The sequence below is a fragment of the Pelophylax lessonae genome, assembly GCF_965119305.1.
Source record: "Pelophylax lessonae genome assembly, chromosome: 5".
Taxonomy (NCBI): domain Eukaryota; kingdom Metazoa; phylum Chordata; class Amphibia; order Anura; family Ranidae; genus Pelophylax; species Pelophylax lessonae.
Genome location: NC_138772.1, coordinates 151,776,505 through 151,795,721, shown reverse-complemented (window position 1 = coordinate 151,795,721; position 19,217 = coordinate 151,776,505). Strand labels below are relative to the sequence as shown.

Genomic DNA, 19,217 nt, shown 5'->3' with positions numbered 1-19,217 from the left:
ACTGTATTGGTGTCACTTGTGATCCTAATTTGCGCTAGGCCCAAATAGGTTTAGGGCACCCGCCATCTATCCCCTAATAAAGGTTTAACTCCTTGATCTCCCCCAGTTAACCCCTTCACTCGCTATCACACTGTGCACTAATATAAAGTATATAGCTAACTACTGATAACTGTATTAGTGTCACTTGTGACCCTAATTTGCGCTTGTCCATGGGCTGAACGGAAAAAAAAGAACAGTGTATGATCATCATTAGAAGTGGGTGGATGCAGGGCGGTATTCCAATGGTGGGCATACAACCAATCAATCGATCGATTGATGTCAATGGAGGAATCTGTTAGGTTCTCTTTTTTCGTTCAGTCCATAGGCTGCATGAAAAAAAAAATAACCTTACAATATATGGTCAACAAGGACCAGTAACGTACTGGTATACTGGTACGTCACTGGACTTTGAGCGGTCATTCAAGGATGATGTCTTCAGATTTGATTGATGATTTAGGCATCATCTTGGTATTTTTTTTTAGCCAGCAGTCAGCTTTCATGTAAAAGCAATCCTAGTGGCTAATTAGCGGCTAGACTGCTTTTACAAGCAGTTAGAGGGGATGTCCCCCCCCCCCCACGGTTTCTCGGGCTGTCCTGTCCCACTGGGGAACCCAAGAATGCAGCTGGCAATAGAGCTGATCAGAGACCAGAATGGCACCAATCAACTCTATGGCCTAAGAAACCGTAAGCTACAAGCATTTCACGACTTCGGTTTTCCTGGATATAAAAAACGCTATTGGGAAATTGGGAACACATCTTATTACACCATTCTTGATGTGGTCAGATGCTTTAAGGGCAGAGGAGAGATCTAAAATCTAATAGACCCCCAAATTTTCCAAAAAAAAAAAAGTACCTGTCACTACCTATTGCTATCATAGGGGATGTGTACATTCCCTGTAGAACACTAAAAAAAAAAAAATGATAGGACAGTGTAAAAATAAATTAAAAAAGCAAAATAAGTTATTTAAAAAAATAAATTAAAGCACTCTTGTCCCCCTATGCTCGCAAGCATGGGTCTTGTATCATATGTAAATAGCATTTGCACCATGCATGTGAGGTATCACTGCGAACGTCAGATCGAGGGCAGTAATTCTAGTAGTAGACCTCCTCTGTAAATCTAAAGTGGTAACCTGAAAAATCTCTTAAATGCTTTTAAAAATGTAATTAGTTTGTCGCCGCTGAAATTTTAAAGCATGTCATGTTTGGTATCTATGTACTCGGCATAAGATCATCTTTTATGTGTTAGTAAACATTTGGCCAATATAGTGTGTTTTTGTGCTTTTAAAAAAAAGTGTTTTTTCCCCCCCACAAAATTGCATTTGTAAAATCGCTGCGGAAAAAAAAAAATTGCAACACCCACCATTTTAATCTCTAGGGCCTCTGCTTTCAAAAAATATACAATGTAATTTTCTAGCACAAAAAGTAATTTTTTCATGTAAACAAAAAAGTATCAAAAAGGGCTTGGTCTTCAAGTGTTTAGAAGAGTGGGTGATGTATGGCATAAGCTAATATTTGGCATAAAATGCCAGGACAGTTCAACCCCCCCCCCCCTCCCCCCAAATGACCCCCTTTTGGAAAGTAGACACTCCAAGCTATTTCCTGGAAGGCATGTTGAGTCCATGGAATATTTTACATTTTGCCACAAGTTTTAGGAAAATTCCTTTTTTTTTAACACAAAGTGGTCACTAAAAAGATACGTTGCTCACACATGTCATGAGTATATGTGAAATGACACACCAAAATAAATTCTACTGCTTCTCCTGAGTACAGGGATACCATATGTGTGAGACTTTTTGGGAGCCTAGCTGTGTACGGGACCCCAAAAACCAATCACTGCCTTTAAGTTTTCTAAGGGTGTAAATTGTGCATTTTACTTCCTCACTGCCTATCACAATTTTGGAGGCCCTGAAATGTCAAGATAGCACAAAATCCCCTAAATGACCCCATTTTGTAAAGTAGACACTCCAAACTATTTGCTGAGGGGCATGGTGAGTCCATGGAATATTTTATATTGTGCCACAAGTTCCAGAAGTATTATTATTATTTTTTTTTTTTTTTATTTTTTTTTTTTTTTTACACAAAGTTGTCAATTAAATGCTATATTGCTCACACACGCCATAGGTATATGTGAAATTACACCCCAAAATACATTCTGCTGCTTCTCCCGAGTATGGGAATACCCCATGTGTGATACTTTTTGGTAGTCTAGACGTGTAGAGGACCCCGAAAACCATTCACCACCTTCAGGCTTTCTAAGGGCGTAAATTGTTGATTTCACTCCTCACTACCTATCACAGTTTCGGAGGCCATGAAAGGCCAAAATAGCACAGACCCCCCATCCCCCCCAAATGACCCCTTTTCCGAAAGTAGACACCCTGAGCTATTTGTTGAGAGGCATGTTGAGTATTTTGCAGATCTTGCTTTTTTGTCACAAAGTTTTGAAAATTAAAAAACGGAAAAAAAAAATGTTCTTTTCTTTATTTATTTTCCAAAATTAATAAGAGCTGCAAAATACTCACCATGCCTCTTAGCAAATACCTTGGGATGTCTACTTTCTGAAAAGGGGTCATTTGGGGGGGTTTGGTGCCATTTCGTCATTTTATGGCCTCCGAAACGGTGATAGGTAGTGAGGAGTGAAATCAACAATTTACTCCCTTGGAAAGCCTGAAGGCGGGGATTGGTTTTTGGGGTCCTGCACGCGGCTAGACTGCCAAAAGGTCTCACACATGGGGTATCTCCATACTCAGGAGAAGCAGCAGAATTTATTTTGCGGTTTAATTTCACGTATATCTATGGCATGTGTGAGCAATATATCATTTCAATGACAACTCTGTGTAAAAAAAAAAAAAAAATATTTGTAATTTTTCCGAAACGTGTGGCAAAATATAAAATGTTCCATTAACTTAACATGCCTCTCAGAAAATAGTTTGGAGTGTCAACTTTCCAAAGTAGGGTCATTGGGGGGGGGGGGGGGGGTTGTGCCATCTTGACATTTCAGGGCCCTTGAAACTGTGATAGGCAGTGAGGAAGTAAAATGTGCAATTTACACGCTTAGAAAGCTTGAAGGCGGTGATTGGTTTTTGGGGTCCCGTACACAGCTAGGCTCCCTAAAAGGCTCACACATGGGGTATCCCTGTACTCAAGAGAAGCAGCAGAATGTATTTTGGGGTGTCTTTCCACATATACCCATGGCATGCGTGAGCAGTGTATCTTTTAGTGACAACTTTGTGTTAAAAATAAAGTGTAATGTTCCCAAAACGTGTGGCAAAATATAAAATATTCCATGGACTCACCATGCCTCTCAGCAAATAGCTTGGGGTGTCTACTTTCCAAAATGGGGTAATTTGGGGGGTTTTTGTGCTAACATTTCAGGACCTCCGAAACCATGATAGGTAGTGATGAAGTAAAATGAGCAATTTACGCCCTTTGAAATTCTGAAGGTGGGGATTGGTTTTCAGGGTCCTGTATATGGCTAAGCTCCCAAAAAGTCTCACACATGGGGTATCCCCATACTCAGGAAAAGCAGCAGAATGTATTCTGGGGTTCAATTCCACAGATACCCATGGTATGTGTGAGAAATATATCTATTCACTGACAACTTTGTGTCATTTTTTTATTTCAGTCACTTGCGACAAAAAAAATGAAATATTCAATGGGCTCAACCTGCCTCTCAGCAAATTCCTTGGGGTGTCTACTTTCCAAAAAGGTGTAGTTTGGGGGGGGGTAGTTGTACTGCCCTGACATTTTAGCACCTAAAATGAGATAGGCAGTCAAACTAAAAGCTGCGTAAATTCAAGAAAATGTCCCATACTTTGTAGACGCTATAACTTTTGCGCAAACCAATAAATATATACGCTTTTTGAATTTCTTTTTACCCGAGACATGTGGCTGAATACGTTTTAGCCTAAATGTTTGACAAAAAATTAGTTTATTGGATTTTTTTATAACAAAAAGTAGAAAATATTTTTTTTTAAAAGAAAATTGCGGTTTGTTTATATTGCAAAAAATAAAAATCCCAGTGGTGATCAAATACCACCAAAAGCTCTATTTGTGGGGAAAAAAAGGAAGCAAACTGTTTGGGTACAGCGTTGCATGATCGCGCAATTACCAGTTAAAAGCAGCGTAGTGCCAAATTGAAAAAAGTGCTCTGGTCAGGAAGAGGGTCCATAAAGACATGGATAAGCAAGTTTGGGGTGGAAGAACTTGACTGGCCTGTACAGAGCCCTGATCTCAACCCAACAGAACACTGTTGGGATGAATTAGAGCAGAGATTGCGAGCCAGGCCTTTTCGTCCGTTAGTGCCTGAACTAACAAACGCGCTTCAAGAAGAATGGTCAAACATTCCCATAGACACACTCCTAAACCTTATGGCCTGCCTTCCCAGAAAAGTTGAAGCTGTTATAGCTGCAAAGGGTGATCCAACTCAATATTGAACCCTACGAAGACTGGGATGCCATTAGAAAGTTCATGTGCATGTAAATAGAAAATGTATACTGCGCCAACACTAATAGTCAGCAGCCAGCAAAAACAAATGACAATTTGTAAAAGGACAAGACGGATATAAATAATGCAGAGCTGATAATAGGATTTAAACACATATAGTGCAAAATATTATGTGTAATCAATACCTGCACTTTAAAGTGCAAATATATGTGCAAAACTAGACAAAAAATGTGCAAACTCATATGAATTTAAATGTATGTAGTGCAAAATAGTACATATTCTTTACAAGAAAATATCTAAAAGTGAAGATATATGTGCAAAATTTAGCAAAAATATGCAAATACATAAAGTGCATAAGTGACCATAAATTCTATGTAATTAAATAAAAATAGTCCATCATTTGAGAAATTTGTGATATATCCACCACAAAAGTGCAAAGTGCAGATAAAAACCTCTTGAGTTATGACCACCACAGATGAAACAGGTAGCTCAAAGGCTTACCAGATATCCTGGATCCAATAGAGTATATACTCTTTGGATCATTCAAGCTTAGGGGAAATGCAGATATCACTGTATTATAGATATCTCAAATCCTTCAGGAAATAATACTTTCAACCCAGACTCATCATTCACAGAATATAAACTCAGGAGGAGGATAACCGCTGGTAACTACAACAGGAAATTCTTCCACGAGGAGCTCAATGAAATAGAAAACTCACATAGTGTGTACCCATGTAAAACCATTTCATAGTAAGGGTAAAAACACACTTACAGAAAGACTGATGAAAAGCGCTAGTACATAAAAATAATCACAGCAATTGCAGTAGATCTGACGCGTTTCATCTAAATAGACATCCTTTGGGGTCTATTAGTCTGAGTCTGGGTCGGGGGGTTGAATGCGTGTCAGCAGCTCAGGACTCGGACAGGTTGGTCAATCGGCCACAAGGTAGGCTGCAGCCTAAATTTTTGGTCTGATTCGGCCGCATGAGGCGCATGCCCGACGACAGTTCTTTCAGCTTGATCAGCAGCTTGGTCATTCAGCCGTGAGTAGGCCGTAAAGCCGCAGCCTAAATTTTTGGCCTGATCCGGCCGCCTGACGGCAGCTCTGTCAGCTTGATCAGCTGCTCAGACAGCCTGGTCAGTCACTCAGACAGCTTGGACTGTCAGCCGCGAGTAGGCCGCAAAGTCACAGCCCAAATTTCCGGCCCGATCAGGCCACATGAGGCGCTTAACGCAGGTGATAAAAACATCTGCTCCCCCAGCCCAATAAGTGCCGCAGAAACCCCAAAGGACATCCCTGCCACATTTGCAAAAACCCCCAGGAGGCAGAAAACCCGCTCCAAGTACCCTGTTGTGCAACCAGGTCAGCAACAACCACATCAAACCCCCCCCCCCCCCGTAGCAAGGCCAGCTCTCACCTCACCCGGGGGTAGGGGGGGTGGTTGGGGGTCAAAAGACCCACTGTGACTGTTGGGAGGGGCTGGGGGGATGGGTGTGGAACCGGGGGGTCCGACCATACCAGGGAGGGGCCCAGGTCCACCCCGAAAGACCATCGAGGGGGGGGGGGAACACTACTTACCACACAATGGAACTGGGTGTGCAACACTCCAGACAGACCACCCACCATCTTGGCATAGGCATGCTGCTGGCCAGAGGTACGCTGCCACTCAGGTCATGGCCAGGATCGTGACCAGGGCTATGCATTCTCGCGAGACGTTTAACTCACCAGAGATACAACTGAGGAAACACCACCGGATGAAGAGACCATTCCCCCTGGTCTAACGCCTGTCGACTGAGAAAGTCAACTTGCCAATTTTCCACCCTTGGAATGTGCACAACAGAGAGGGCTGAATGAATCTTTCTGCCCACCTTAGAATACCGGCTACTTCCCAAGCCGCAAGGACACTTCTTGTGCCCCCTTTGTGATTGACAGACCACAGCCATGGCAATGTTCGATTGAATCCGCACTGGACACCCCTGGAGACGATTTGTCCAATGATCCAGACAAAAATCTGATTGCTCGGAGCTCCAGTACATTGATTGGTAATCTGGACTCTTCCTGAGACCAGACCCCCTGAGCACAATCTGTGCCAAGGACGCCTCCCCACCCAAACAGGTGCATGCAAGTCCAAAGAGACGACCGTCTGCTGGTCAGCAAAAGCCGAATTGCCTCCTGCAACTTTTAAACTTTTTTCTGGCTGAGGACGATTTCAGAGTCAGACTCAAATAGACTAGGCTTGTGGATGGAACCAAGGCAGACTTCTGAAGATTCAGAATCCAACCGAACTCCCTCAGCGTTTGCAGAGTAATGTCCAAGTTGTCCAACAAGGCGGACGAAGACTCTACTTGTAAAAGCAGATTGTCCAGGTACCCCAGTACTGCGATCCCCCGCTGATGCTGTAATGCTAGAACCGGGGCCAACACTTTCTTGAAGACCCGAGGAGCCGAAGCGAGACCAAGGGTAACGCCAAGAATTGATAATGCTCCTTGCCCACGGCAAAGCGGAGGAAACGTTGATGGGCAACACATATTGGAATGTAAAGGTAGGCATGCTTGATGTCGATGGAGGCGAGGAAATCCCCCTGGTGTAGGGATGCCACCACCGTGTGCATGGACTCAATGCGAAACTTCTGTACCCCCACAAAGCGGTTTAGTGCCTTGAGGTCCAGTATTGGGGAGTACCTTGCCCTCCTTCCTGGGAACTGTAAATATGTTGAAAACATTCCGACTTTGGAGCCAGAACAACCACCCCTTGAAGTAACTAATCTTGCACTGCCCCATAGAGATACTTTAAGCTATCTGGGGATATGTGCAGGTTAGAAGGCAAGAACCTATCCGGAGGATATGATCGAAACTCGATCTTGTAGCCGGAGGGAATGCCTTTGTGGACCCACTTGTCCTTAAGCAGAGCGGTCCACAGCTCTTGTAAACAGCAGAGACATGTGAAGGAAGTTTTGTCCACAGGTCTGGCAGTACCTGCTCGTGGTTTGCCCGACCCAAAACTTTTTGGAATCCCCAGCGAAGGCCCGAAATGGCTTGGATTCCTTGTCTTGAGAGGAACGAAAAAGTCACTTTTAAGCCGAAAAGGAGGGTCCCCATCTGCGACGGGACTCTTTACCCTTGGAAGCCTGCGAAGAAGAGTACACTTTCCCCCTGTGAGGCCCTTGATGATGTCATCCAAGAAAGCTCCAAACAGGAGATCCCCCCCACAAATGGAAGATCAGACAAGACCCATTAGAAGCCTGGTCCGTAGACCAGCATTTCAGCCAGAGGACCACTGCTGAGACAGTCTAGAAAGCAGAGGAGCAGCATCCAAAGAGGCGTCTAGGACAAACTGTAGCCCTTGGACCAACTGATCTGCCAGCTCCACCAAGGCAGGGGGAAGCTGCTTCTCCTCCAGGTCCTGACGTAAAAGCTTAGCCCACTCGGTCAGAGTTTGCAACACCAGGGAAATAGTAATTATCGGCCTCATCGCTGAACCAGCCACAGCCACATATGGCAGGCCAGAGCCTCCCCCCTCTTATTAGCTTAACCTGTAAATGGTCGGGGACTCCTCAACCGGAATTAAGGTAGCTCAATTTGACCTGGAAACCAGTGAGTCCACTACAGATGGAACCTTCCACCTGTAAATGCAGGTGTTGTCAAGGTGAGCGGAAAGAGGAACACCCTTGCTGCTTTGGGGGGGGGGCCTGTGGGTGCCAAAAGGAACTGGTGCCTCCGACGCGGCATAAGCCGCAACCTCCATTTTTAAAATTTCACGCACTGACCCAAACAGTGCATCCACCAGCGCTTATTTAACTTGTTGCCGCCCGCGCTATAGCCGAAGTACAGCTACAGCGCGGGCTCAAATTTCCGGGAGGCCGTCTTTACACGGCCTTCCAGTGACAGGCTCCCCGCGAGCGCGCATCGTCGAAAATCTGTACTGGCCGTGTCCCTTGGACACAGCCAATCACAGATCGTGGTAAATGGCCAATCACAGCAGCCATTTACCACGTGATCGGACCATGCATTGAGAGATGATCTCATATGTAAACAGAGACTGCGTGTGAGGAAGAGCAGAGCTGAACAGCGATTAGGGAACACAGAGACATGTAATCAGGGCACTGATCACCAGTGCCCTGATTACAAAAAAAGGTAAATAAAATACAATAAGTGCCCACCATCAGTGCCCCCCCATCAGTGCCCATAGTGCTGCCAGTCAGTGCCTGCTCATCTAGGCACTGATGGGCACTGACTAGCAGCACTATGGGCACTGAGTGTGGGCACTGATGGTGCTGCCCATCAGTGCTCAGTGCGACCCGTCAGTGCCCAGCAGTGCCACCTCTCAGTGCCACCTCTCAGTGCGGCATATTAGTACCTCCATATCAGTGCCACCTCATCAGTGCCCATAAGTGCCACCTCATCAGTGCAGCCTATCAGTGCCCATCAGTGCCACCTCATCAGCGCACATAAGTGAAGGAGAAAAATGTATTTATTTTCAAAATTTACTCGCAGAAAATAAGAAAAACTTTTTTTTCTTCAAAATTTTGTCTTTTTTCTTTTTTTTTTTGTAAGAAATAAAAAACCCAGAGGTGATTAAATACCACCAAAAGAAAGCTCTATTTGTGTGAAAAAAATGATAAAAATGTCATATGGGTACAGTGTAGCATGACCGCGCAATTGTCATTCAAAGCGTGAGAGCGCTGAAAGCTGAAAATTGGCCTGGGCAGCAAGGGGGTGAAAGTGCCCGGTAGGCAAGTGATTAAGCATGGCTAGAGGAGCAGAGGAATTATCCTCACTATCTGAGCCCTCCAGATGCATGGACGCAGACCCAGTAGGGTCACTATATACTAAGGTCATCCCGAAAAACAATCAGGGGAGGCCGCCGACTGCGATCCCACAAAGGGGACACTGGCCACCTATCAGACCCAACAAAAAAACAAGGGGGGGGTCTCCCTCCGAGCCCTCCATAGAGGACAAAGCCCCCTTAAAAGGGGGCCGTCCGCGGTGACGCGGAAGCAAGGGCAGGGTACCCTCACTAAAAGAAAGGGATTGGTTGGAGAAATAGGGAGTTAATGGTTAAGACCGCATACCTTTTTTATCTCTGCTATTTTAGCAGCAAATGATTGTCTAAGACCTTAAAAGTCCCATTGGGGGTTCTCCTCTGCCCTCACTAAAAGAGGGCAGGTGTACCACACAATAATGGCAGCAAGGCTGTCATTAAAAAAATGAAGTGCCCCCACAGCACTACCCCTTCCCAAGGGAGGTGCCAAGCTAAACACATGGTCTAGCAGGCTGCAAGCCGCAGCCTAAATTTTTGTGGAGGCCCAGTCGCAATCGCACGGATCCTCAGCCTAGCTGGTGCCCAAAAGAGTGGGGGCTTCAGCTACACACAGTGAGGCTGCCTCCCAACGGCAGAGCCAGATTCAGACACTTGGCCTAGTAGGCCGCAGCCTAAATTTTTGAAGGCGCTCAGCCGCAAGAACGTGAACCCCAGCTGAGTTGACCACCTAGGGGCAGGCGGATGCCCAAACGGGAGGCAGTGGCATCAGCCACCCTCACAGGGGCCGCCTCACATAGTTTTCAGCGAGTAGGCAACGGCCTAAATTTTTAGCCGGATCTGGCCACGTGAGGCGCGTACCTGTAGATGTTAAAACATCCGCTCCCCCAGCCTAACATCACCGCAGGCAGCCCAGAGGAGATCCCTGCCCTAGTCACCAACCCCCAGGGTGGAAGGGAACCCTGCTCAACCCCATGTTGTGCCCAAGGTCAGGACTCGGCAGCAAATTTAACCAGCCCCCCTTGAGAGCATGTGGCAACAGCCAGCTCATACCCTCACCCAGGGAGGGGAGGGGGGGCTCAAAGACCCACAGTGACCATATTTTAGAGGGGGGCGGGGGGGATGGGAACCCAGGGGTCAGACCATTCCAGGGGTAGGGGGGGCAGCTACCTACCACACCAGGAACAGGGTGGGCACCGCTCCGGACAGGACAGCGCTCCATCGTAATGTGGGTGCTGTCGGCCAGAAGGAAGCGCTGTGACTCAGGCCGAAGCCAGTTCGTATGCACCCTCGCGAGACGTTTAACTCCCAGGCCAGCCCCCGTCCAGTGGGGCTATGTCGCGGCCAACCTAGAGTGGAGCTGTGGTCTGCACATGCTCACTGGCAGGGTAGACACTAAGGATCTATATTATCCAGTTTGTCACCCAGTCAAGCACTTCATTGTAGCTCTCACAGAAACAAAATAATAAAGAGGAAAAAATTCCATGTAAAAAAAAAAAAAATTGCCAGGACCAGGGATCCCAGCAAGGAACTAGGTCCTTTCTCCTGACTAGGCAGAAAAAAAATGAATACCTATAGCAGGAAGTGGGAGTATACACCCAGGGACTGCCTCATAGGCGTGTTCAAGCCTTTTCTCTTCCTAGTGTCCTACTCCTGTAGGGGACAGTGTAAAAATATGGTCAAAAAGATGAAAAACTGTGTCAGTCAATGAACGAAAAAGAAAAGGGGGACTGTAAGCCATTATAGGTCCAGGTTCCTATCCCTTCTAGCACTCCCTTTATACTTGCACCCTTGTGCCCATTGGTAGAGTAGCGACTGTACCCTCACTACAGGATGTAGCTGCTCATTTGTCTAGGGCACAGGAAACGCACTGTTTACCTGATCCTCCCCTGGCAGAAGGTGTTCCCCTGCGCTACGGCAGTGAAAGGCCCTTCAATGTCCTCCCGCCCAATGCAGGGCTATAGTCCCTGCAACAGTCCTAACTTTTCTGGACTTGATCTGTAAAGCAGTATTAAACCCAAAAGCAAACATTTATTATATTGCAGCTTACCCATTCTTAGATGTGATGGCTGCATTCGTTTCCTTTTTTTTTTAGGCTCTCTTTCTTCTATTATCTGTTGATTTGGCCATCAAGTCTGTTTTTCAAAAGAACAAGCCCTCTAGCAGAATTTTCAGTTTACAGGCTTAAGACAAACCATTTAACACTGACAGAGGTGCTTACAATGACCAATTTTTGTTTACATATGTAAAACTTTTATCCCAAAAAAGGAAATAAAACGGTTTACTGTAATTGATTATAAAGTGTGAGCTGGAGTTTGACTTCAATTTGTTAGTGTGCTTAAATCTGCTAGTACAGTGCTCCCAAAATAGTGGCCATTTGCATACCCTTATCTAGCCCTTGGGGCACTATTCCTCATACTGACACCCCTCAAGACTAGCAATGCTGCTATGCCTCTGGTGCTCATTCATTCAGAGTGGAGTGGGGGCACACAAATACTGGTGGTGTGTTGCTGGCCAGATCACCAGGTAAAAACAGAGGGGAAAAAAGGGAACAAAAGAAAATGAAGGCAGCCAACACATCCAATGATCGGTAAACTGCAATACATTAAACTTTTGGTTTTAATATCGCTTTAAGCTGGCCATAGATGGGTCAAATTTTGGCTGGTTCAGCAGAGACCAACAAAATTATAATCCATGTGTGGCCGCGCCTGCCCCACTGGGTAGACAAACACAACATTTAAATTCTGTGAGGGATATTTATTAAAATTAGTGCAGTCAGAATCTGGAGAAGCAATGCACAGCAACCAACCAGCTTCTATCTTTCATTTTCAAAGCCTAACTGAACAAGATGAAGATAGAAGCTGATTGGTTGCAATGCACCACTGCTGCCGTTTTGATAAATGCTATAAGCATAGTCTAAACTGTATAAAGACCTAAAACGTTATTTACACAAGCAAGGAGAAGTGAGATTTGAAAACACACATTATATGAGCTGGAAAATTGTAGCCTGGGTGGTAATTATAGAAATTCAACATGATGATTTGAAATTATACCATTTGCAATCATTTTCACACTCCTAATCATCAACATGGCAATACTGCCCCATGCTATCACAGCGCAGCAACATCAAATCCCTGGTGAGAAAGGAGAGAAGATGATGCCATAGCAGGCCAGCAATGCAGACAATACACAATTCTGCCTCTACACTGAATGTGACGGCTCCTATCACTGCACATGACAATGTATCCGTTAAGGCAGATGTAAACTCCAAGGGGAAGACATTTAGATTGCCAGAACGCTGTGCACGATCAGCAATAATGTTTTCTTTGTTAGTAAAATACGGTTTATTTTCATCTCAGTGCTGCTGATCTCCTGTAGCCACTTCCAGCCACCTCCTGTCTATGGATACTTGTTTCAGCATTAACTCCTAAGCTTGCCATACGTTACTCAGTTATTTTGTTTAGCCAGCCAGCCGAATGAACAAAACTGAGCCGATTTCCCCTCCACACATTTAAGATGGGTGGGGAAACCTCCCCGCTGTGTCTTTGTATTCTGACAGCAGGACTCTCCCACCAGAATACACTGATCAGCACTGCAGCCCATTGGCTCCATCGCACCAATTGAGCAGGGAATTTCTGACAAGCCAATTCATGAACTGTTGATCCACTAACACTTCTCATGAACGGGAACCACCATACATGGATGGAAATTCAGCCGATTCCTACTCCACTAGAGACATTTCAATCAGGGTTTGGCCGGCTTTAATCACTGCTGGGAAACAGACTCCTAATACAGACAACAATGGACCAAGCTTGTTCAAGGTTTGTCAACTCAAACACTTGTAGTATCACCCAGGGAATCATTTGACAAGGTGACAAAGCAGGAGCACAATTGTCTCTCCAAAACCCCAAACCAGGAAGTGCCTAAACAAGGACCTTCACAGCAGGGACCAGCATGGAGTATATTTAACACAAGCTGAATATTCAAGATAAATTAAGAAAACACAGAAAGCACATTCACATGTTAAAACAGTGAAGACATTTTAGTGACTGGATTTACATTTACTTTACAGTGGTATTAAACCAAAAGTGTAATATATTGCAGCTTACCAATCCTTAGATGTGGTGGCTGCATTGGTTTTCTTATTTTAGCCCCCCCCCACTGTTTTCACCTGGTGATCTGCCTGCCCATTACACACCTCCTGTATTAGGAGCGTCTCCACTCTGGTTGAAAGAGCAACAGAGACACCTTTGGAAAGCATCATTATCAGTCTGGGGGAAGGGAGGTGTTAGATGAACTAGCAGATTTAGTAACTAATAAACTAAAGTTGAACTCCAGCCAGCACTGGCTTTTAAGCAGCTACTGCAACAGGTTTTTCCGCTGTTGGGATAAAGGTTTTAAATAAATTAATAAAAACTGATAATTTAAGCACCCCTGTCAGTGTTACATTTTTTTTCTCAAACCTCCAACAGCTACATCTGCGGGACAACTTGGTGTGTTGAAAAACAGACATAGGGCTCTTTCACACAGTCCGCTCCGTAGGTGGATCCGTGTTGCTCAGCAGGGATCGATCCGCGATCCCCGCTGAGCCGGGCGGATGACAACTCCGTCTCCGCTTGCAGAGCGGAGAGGGAGGTGTCTCAGCACCCGCTGCCCTCTATGGGGGATCGGATGAGAGCGGACCGCTTGTCCACTCTCATCAGATCCGATCCGCTCCGATTACTGAACGGATGGAAAAATAGGGTTTCCATCTGTCCAGATTTCAAGCACAGGATCGGATGCGGATGGCAGCGGGTGTCAGCGGAGGTGTCTCCGCTGACACCCGCTGCCCCATAGAGCTGCATGGAGGATCCGATCAGATCCGCCTAAAAAACTGACAGGCGGATCTGATCGGATCGCCCGTGTGAAAGAGCCCTTACTGACCAAGTGAAAATATCGGAAAGAAAGAAAAAGTCTAAAGTAAACTGATGCAGCCATCACACCTAACAATTGGTAAGCTGCAATATAAATATACTGTTTTGGGGCTTGAAGAAGAACATTTTTTGCATGCAGTGGGGCTATGCCCGCACCGCACTACGGGTGAGGGGAGTGGCGATTTACCCACCTAATCCACCGATCTTCCAAGCGCAAGACCAGTCCCTGCTGCTCTTACCCCCCTGAACTCTAGCGGTCTTCTGCATGGACTGTGCCTGATGTCATCGCCCCCATAGACTGGCTCTAGACATGAGCATCGCATTCATCTCGCAGGCAGTACACACTGCCATATGCGAATCGCTGGGAGTGTCAATACAAGGTTAACGACACCCCCAGATCAGCTCACATATCGCAGTGAAAACTGTGAGTTTGGACATGAATCGGATTGCATAGGTGTGAACACCCAAGCGATCCAATTCTGGTGCGGACCCCAAAAAGGGTTCTGTGCGAGTTGTGTCTGAATGCGATGCAAATTCAGCCATACAATCTGTATGGCTGAAGACATCGCATGTGATGTGCAGAGCAGTGCGCTGCGAATCACATGCGGTGTCTGTCATCACATATATGTGAACGGCTCTCAGCATCTCCTATCTGCCCCGGGACCCACACAGTCCTATCCCCGCCACACTGAGCACAAGGTGTGAATTGTATGATTTGTAGTCCTGATATCCATCTAGGAATTCACAAATGTCCTAAAAAAACACGCCTGTCACTGCCAATGTGAATGAGGCCTACAAGGGCTATTCTAGTTATACAAACTCCTGAAAAACCCAACCATATGCAACCAGATTCTGCTTAGAAAAATATATGAAGGTACCAAGGAAAGCGGCCATCAGCCTGTACACCCATGTCTGGATGGGACGGGGACTGTCCTAACTTATACTGACACAATCATAGGGTGTATATTCAGTCATCACATCTTCCAACTTTACTTCATATAATAAAGATCTGGTGCTTTGTGCCTAACTCTGGGCATAAGGTGGAGGAGGACATCAAGGTCAGTCCCTATCCTAATATGTGATGTGTTCAGGGACACCCACTATGTCCCCTCCAGTATCACCACAGTGACTCTCCCCCTCACACTGTCCCCTCAGCACCGCACAGGGACTCTCCCCCTTACACTGTCCCCTCAGCACCGCACAGGGACTCTCCCCCTCACACTGTCCCCTCAGCACCACATAGGGACTCTCCCCCTCACACTGTCCCCTCAGCACCGCACAGGGAATCTCCCCCTCACACTGTCCCCTCAGCACCACATAGGGAATCTCCCCCTCACACTGTCCCCTCAGCACCGCACAGGGACTCTTCTCCCCCTCACACTGTCCCCTCAGCACCGCACAGGGACTCTCCCCCTTACACTGTCCCCTCAGCACCACACAGGGACTCTCCCCCTCACACTGTCCCCTCAGCACCACATAGGGAATCTCCCCCTCACACTGTCCCCTCAGCACTGCACAGGGACTCTCCCCCTCACACTGTCCCCTCAGCACCGCACAGGGAATCTCCCCCTCACACTGTCCCCTCAGCACCACATAGGGAATCTCCCCCTCACACTGTCCCCTCAGCACCGCATAGGGAATCTCCCCCTCACACTGTCCCCTCAGCACCGCACAGGGACTCTTCTCCCCCTCACACTGTCCCCTCAGCAACGCACAGGGAATCTCCCCTTTACACTGTCCCCTCAGCACCGCATAGGGAATCTCCCCCTCAGCACCGCACAGGGACTCTCCCCCCCTCACACTGTCCCCTCAGGACCGCACAGGGACTCTCCCCCTCACACTGTCCCCTCAGCACCGCACAGGGACTCTCCCACCTCAGCACACTGTCCCCTCAGCACTGCACAGGGACTCTCCCCCCCTCACACTGTCCCCTCAGCACCGCACAGGGACTCTCCCCCTCACACTGTCCCCTCAGCACCGCACAGGGAATCTCCCCCTCACACTGTCCCCTCAGCACCACATAGGGAATCTCCCCCTCACACTGTCCCCTCAGCACCGCACAGGGACTCTTCTCCCCCTCACACTGTCCCCTCAGCACCGCACAGGGACTCTCCCCCTTACACTGTCCCCTCAGCACCACACAGGGACTCTCCCCCTCACACTGTCCCCTCAGCACCACATAGGGAATCTCCCCCTCACACTGTCCCCTCAGCACCGCACAGGGACTCTCCCCCTCACACTGTCCCCTCAGCACCGCACAGGGAATCTCCCCCTCACACTGTCCCCTCAGCACCACATAGGGAATCTCCCCCTCACACTGTCCCCTCAGCACCGCATAGGGAATCTCCCCCTCACACTGTCCCCTCAGCACCGCACAGGGACTCTTCTCCCCCTCACACTGTCCCCTCAGCAACGCACAGGGAATCTCCCCTTTACACTGTCCCCTCAGCACCGCATAGGGAATCTCCCCCTCAGCACCGCACAGGGACTCTCCCCCCCTCACACTGTCCCCTCAGGACCGCACAGGGACTCTCCCCCTCACACTGTCCCCTCAGCACCGCACAGGGACTCTCCCACCTCAGCACACTGTCCCCTCAGCACTGCACAGGGACTCTCCCCCCCTCACACTGTCCCCTCAGCACCGCACAGGGACTCTCCCACCTCAGCACACTGTCCCCTCAGCACTGCTCCCCCATCACTGTCACCTCAGCACTGCTCCCCCTCCCCCATCACTGTCCCCTCCCCCATCACTGTCCCCTCCCCCATCATTGTCCCCTCAGCACTGCTCCCCTCCCCCATCATTGTCCCCTCAGCACTGCTCCCCTCCCCCACCATTGTCCCCTCAGGGCCACACAGGGACTCTCCCCTTAAAAAAAAAAAATTGTCCCCTCACCACCCCTGAGGAGTCTCCCCCACACTGTCCCCTCAGTATCCTCACAAAGGGACCCTTCCCTATATTGTCCCCTCAGTAGCACATAAGGACTCTCCCCTCCCTGCCCCCACTCCTGACCCCCTGAGGGGCAGAACATGGCGGCGGCTCCGGTCACACACACCGTCCCCGCTCCCGGCCCGCTCTGCCTCCCCATCTCACTGCACGGGGACCCCGAAAAGCTAACATGTAAATGAGAGTCGGTGGGCGGCGCCCTACAATGCAAATGAGCGTCGAGCCATGGCACCCTTTCGTTGCCGCACGGTGGGGGTGCGGGAGAGAACGGGTTAACCTGAGCGGACAGTGAGGGAAGGGGGTGCCGGCGGCGGCCATGACGGAGCAGACTTAAAGGGGAAGAGCGGCTGGTTGGGTCTGAGCCCATTGTTGTCCCCCATGTCCGGTGTAGAGCCCAGCCTTTGTCTCCAGCAGGCCACACACAGAGCCGGGGTAACCTGTGCCAGGCCTGGCACCCCTATGCTGGGGGTGATGGTGGATCCTGCCAGCGCTGACACTTCCTCACCCACATATATACCGGGAGATACTATTGGGGGGAGGGGGGTGACGGTAGGTAGGTACCTCTTGGCGCTGGTGGAGAGGAGTTTGGAGTTCTTGCTCATGCTGACTTTGGTGTCCTTCTTCCTGGGGTGGTTGTTGGAGAGGTCCCGGTCTATGTGCTGCTGGTTGTTGTTGTTGTTGGTGGAGGAGGAGGAGGTGGATGAAGAGGAGCTGGCCCTGGAATCGTCATCCGACATAGCGAGCTGACACACTGCCTGCACCCACAGAGGAGGGAGGAGGAGGAGGGCGACCAGATGCTGGAGGATTCTTCCTTCCCCCACCCCACACACTCACACACTGATAGAGAGAAAGAACACCGACCAGAGAGAGATGGAGGATCCTTCCTTCCTTCCCCCACCACACACACTGAGAGCACCGACCAGAGGGGGGGCTATCTCCTCCTGCACAATGCACACACTGAGGGGGAGGGGAGCACAGCCACCAATGGAAGGCTATGTATGTGTGAGCCCCACTGTGTGACGTCACTACTCCTCACACATCATGTATACCTCTTCACACCTCACCTCCATTATATACAATCAATGGGGGGGGCAACTCTAGGTGAATGCTGGACCACCTTTACCTCTATATTGGTCATACATGGCTCTGATCACCCCAAATTCCAGCCCATACCACCCCACACACATTTCCATTGAGGAGTCGGGAAAAAGTCAGCAGCGCAGGCACATGGGGGAACCTATGGGGCTTTCTACATGGGGGAACCTATGGGGCTTTCTGCATGGGGGAACCTATGGGGCTTCCTAGGGGCTTTCTACATGGGGGAACCTAGGGGCTTTCTACATGGGGGAACCTATGGGGCTTTCTAGGGGCTTTCTACATGGGGGAACCTAGGGGCTTTCTGCATGGGGGAACCTAGGGGCTTTCTGCATGGGGGAACCTATGGGGCTTTCTGTATGGGGGAACCTAGGGGCTTCCTATGGGGGAACCTAGGGGCTTTCTACATGGGGGAACCTATGGGGCTTTCTGCATGGGGGAACCTATGGGGCTTTCTGCATGGGGGAACCTATGGGGCTTTCTGCATGGGGGAACCTATGGGGCTTTCTGCATGGGGGAACCTATGGGGCTTTCTGTATGGGGGAACCTAGGGGCTTCCTATGGGGGAACCTAGGGGCTTTCTACATGGGGGAACCTATGGGGCTTTCTGCATGGGGGAACCTATGGGGCTTTCTGCATGGGGGAACCTAGGGGCTTTCTGCATGGGGGAACCTATGGGGCTTTCTGCATGGGGGAACCTATGGGGCTTTCTGTATGGGGGAACCTATGGGGCTTTCTGTATGGGGGAACCTATGGGGCTTTCTGTATGGGGGAACCTATGTGGCTTTCTGCATGGGGGAATCTAAGGGCTTTCTGCATGGGGGAATCTAAGGGCTTTCTGCATGGGGGAATCTAAGGACTTTCTACATGGGGGAACCTAGGGGCAGGAGAAGGCACCACCTGTATGGCCAGCTTTAGAGAGAAGGTGATAAGTAGCACAGGGGGTTCTGGGATATATGGGGCGCTGACGGGACCCCTTTTCTCTTTCATATAAAGCGGATGTTGCAGAAGACATACTTCCTGG

The 19,217-nt window shown here is 48.5% G+C and overlaps 1 protein-coding gene across 2 annotated transcripts in view; it reads right to left on the bottom strand.

The window, feature by feature from the left end:
* Positions 1–17,998, bottom strand: part of UBE2E1 (ubiquitin conjugating enzyme E2 E1) — a 61,855-nt gene extending 43,857 nt beyond the window's left edge. Inside the window, exons 1-2 of one of the 2 annotated variants that reach the window (XM_082258632.1) lie at positions 17,972–17,998; positions 17,660–17,895 (exon numbers count right to left, since the gene is read on the bottom strand). In XM_082258632.1, coding sequence (XP_082114758.1) covers positions 17,660–17,835 — 176 coding nt within the window. In that variant the 5' untranslated portion in view covers positions 17,836–17,895; positions 17,972–17,998. Of the gene's footprint in view, positions 1–17,659 lie in introns of both variants that reach the window. The other variant, XM_082258631.1, reaches the window with a different exon arrangement.
* Between the last annotated feature and the right edge of the window lie 1,219 nt (positions 17,999–19,217).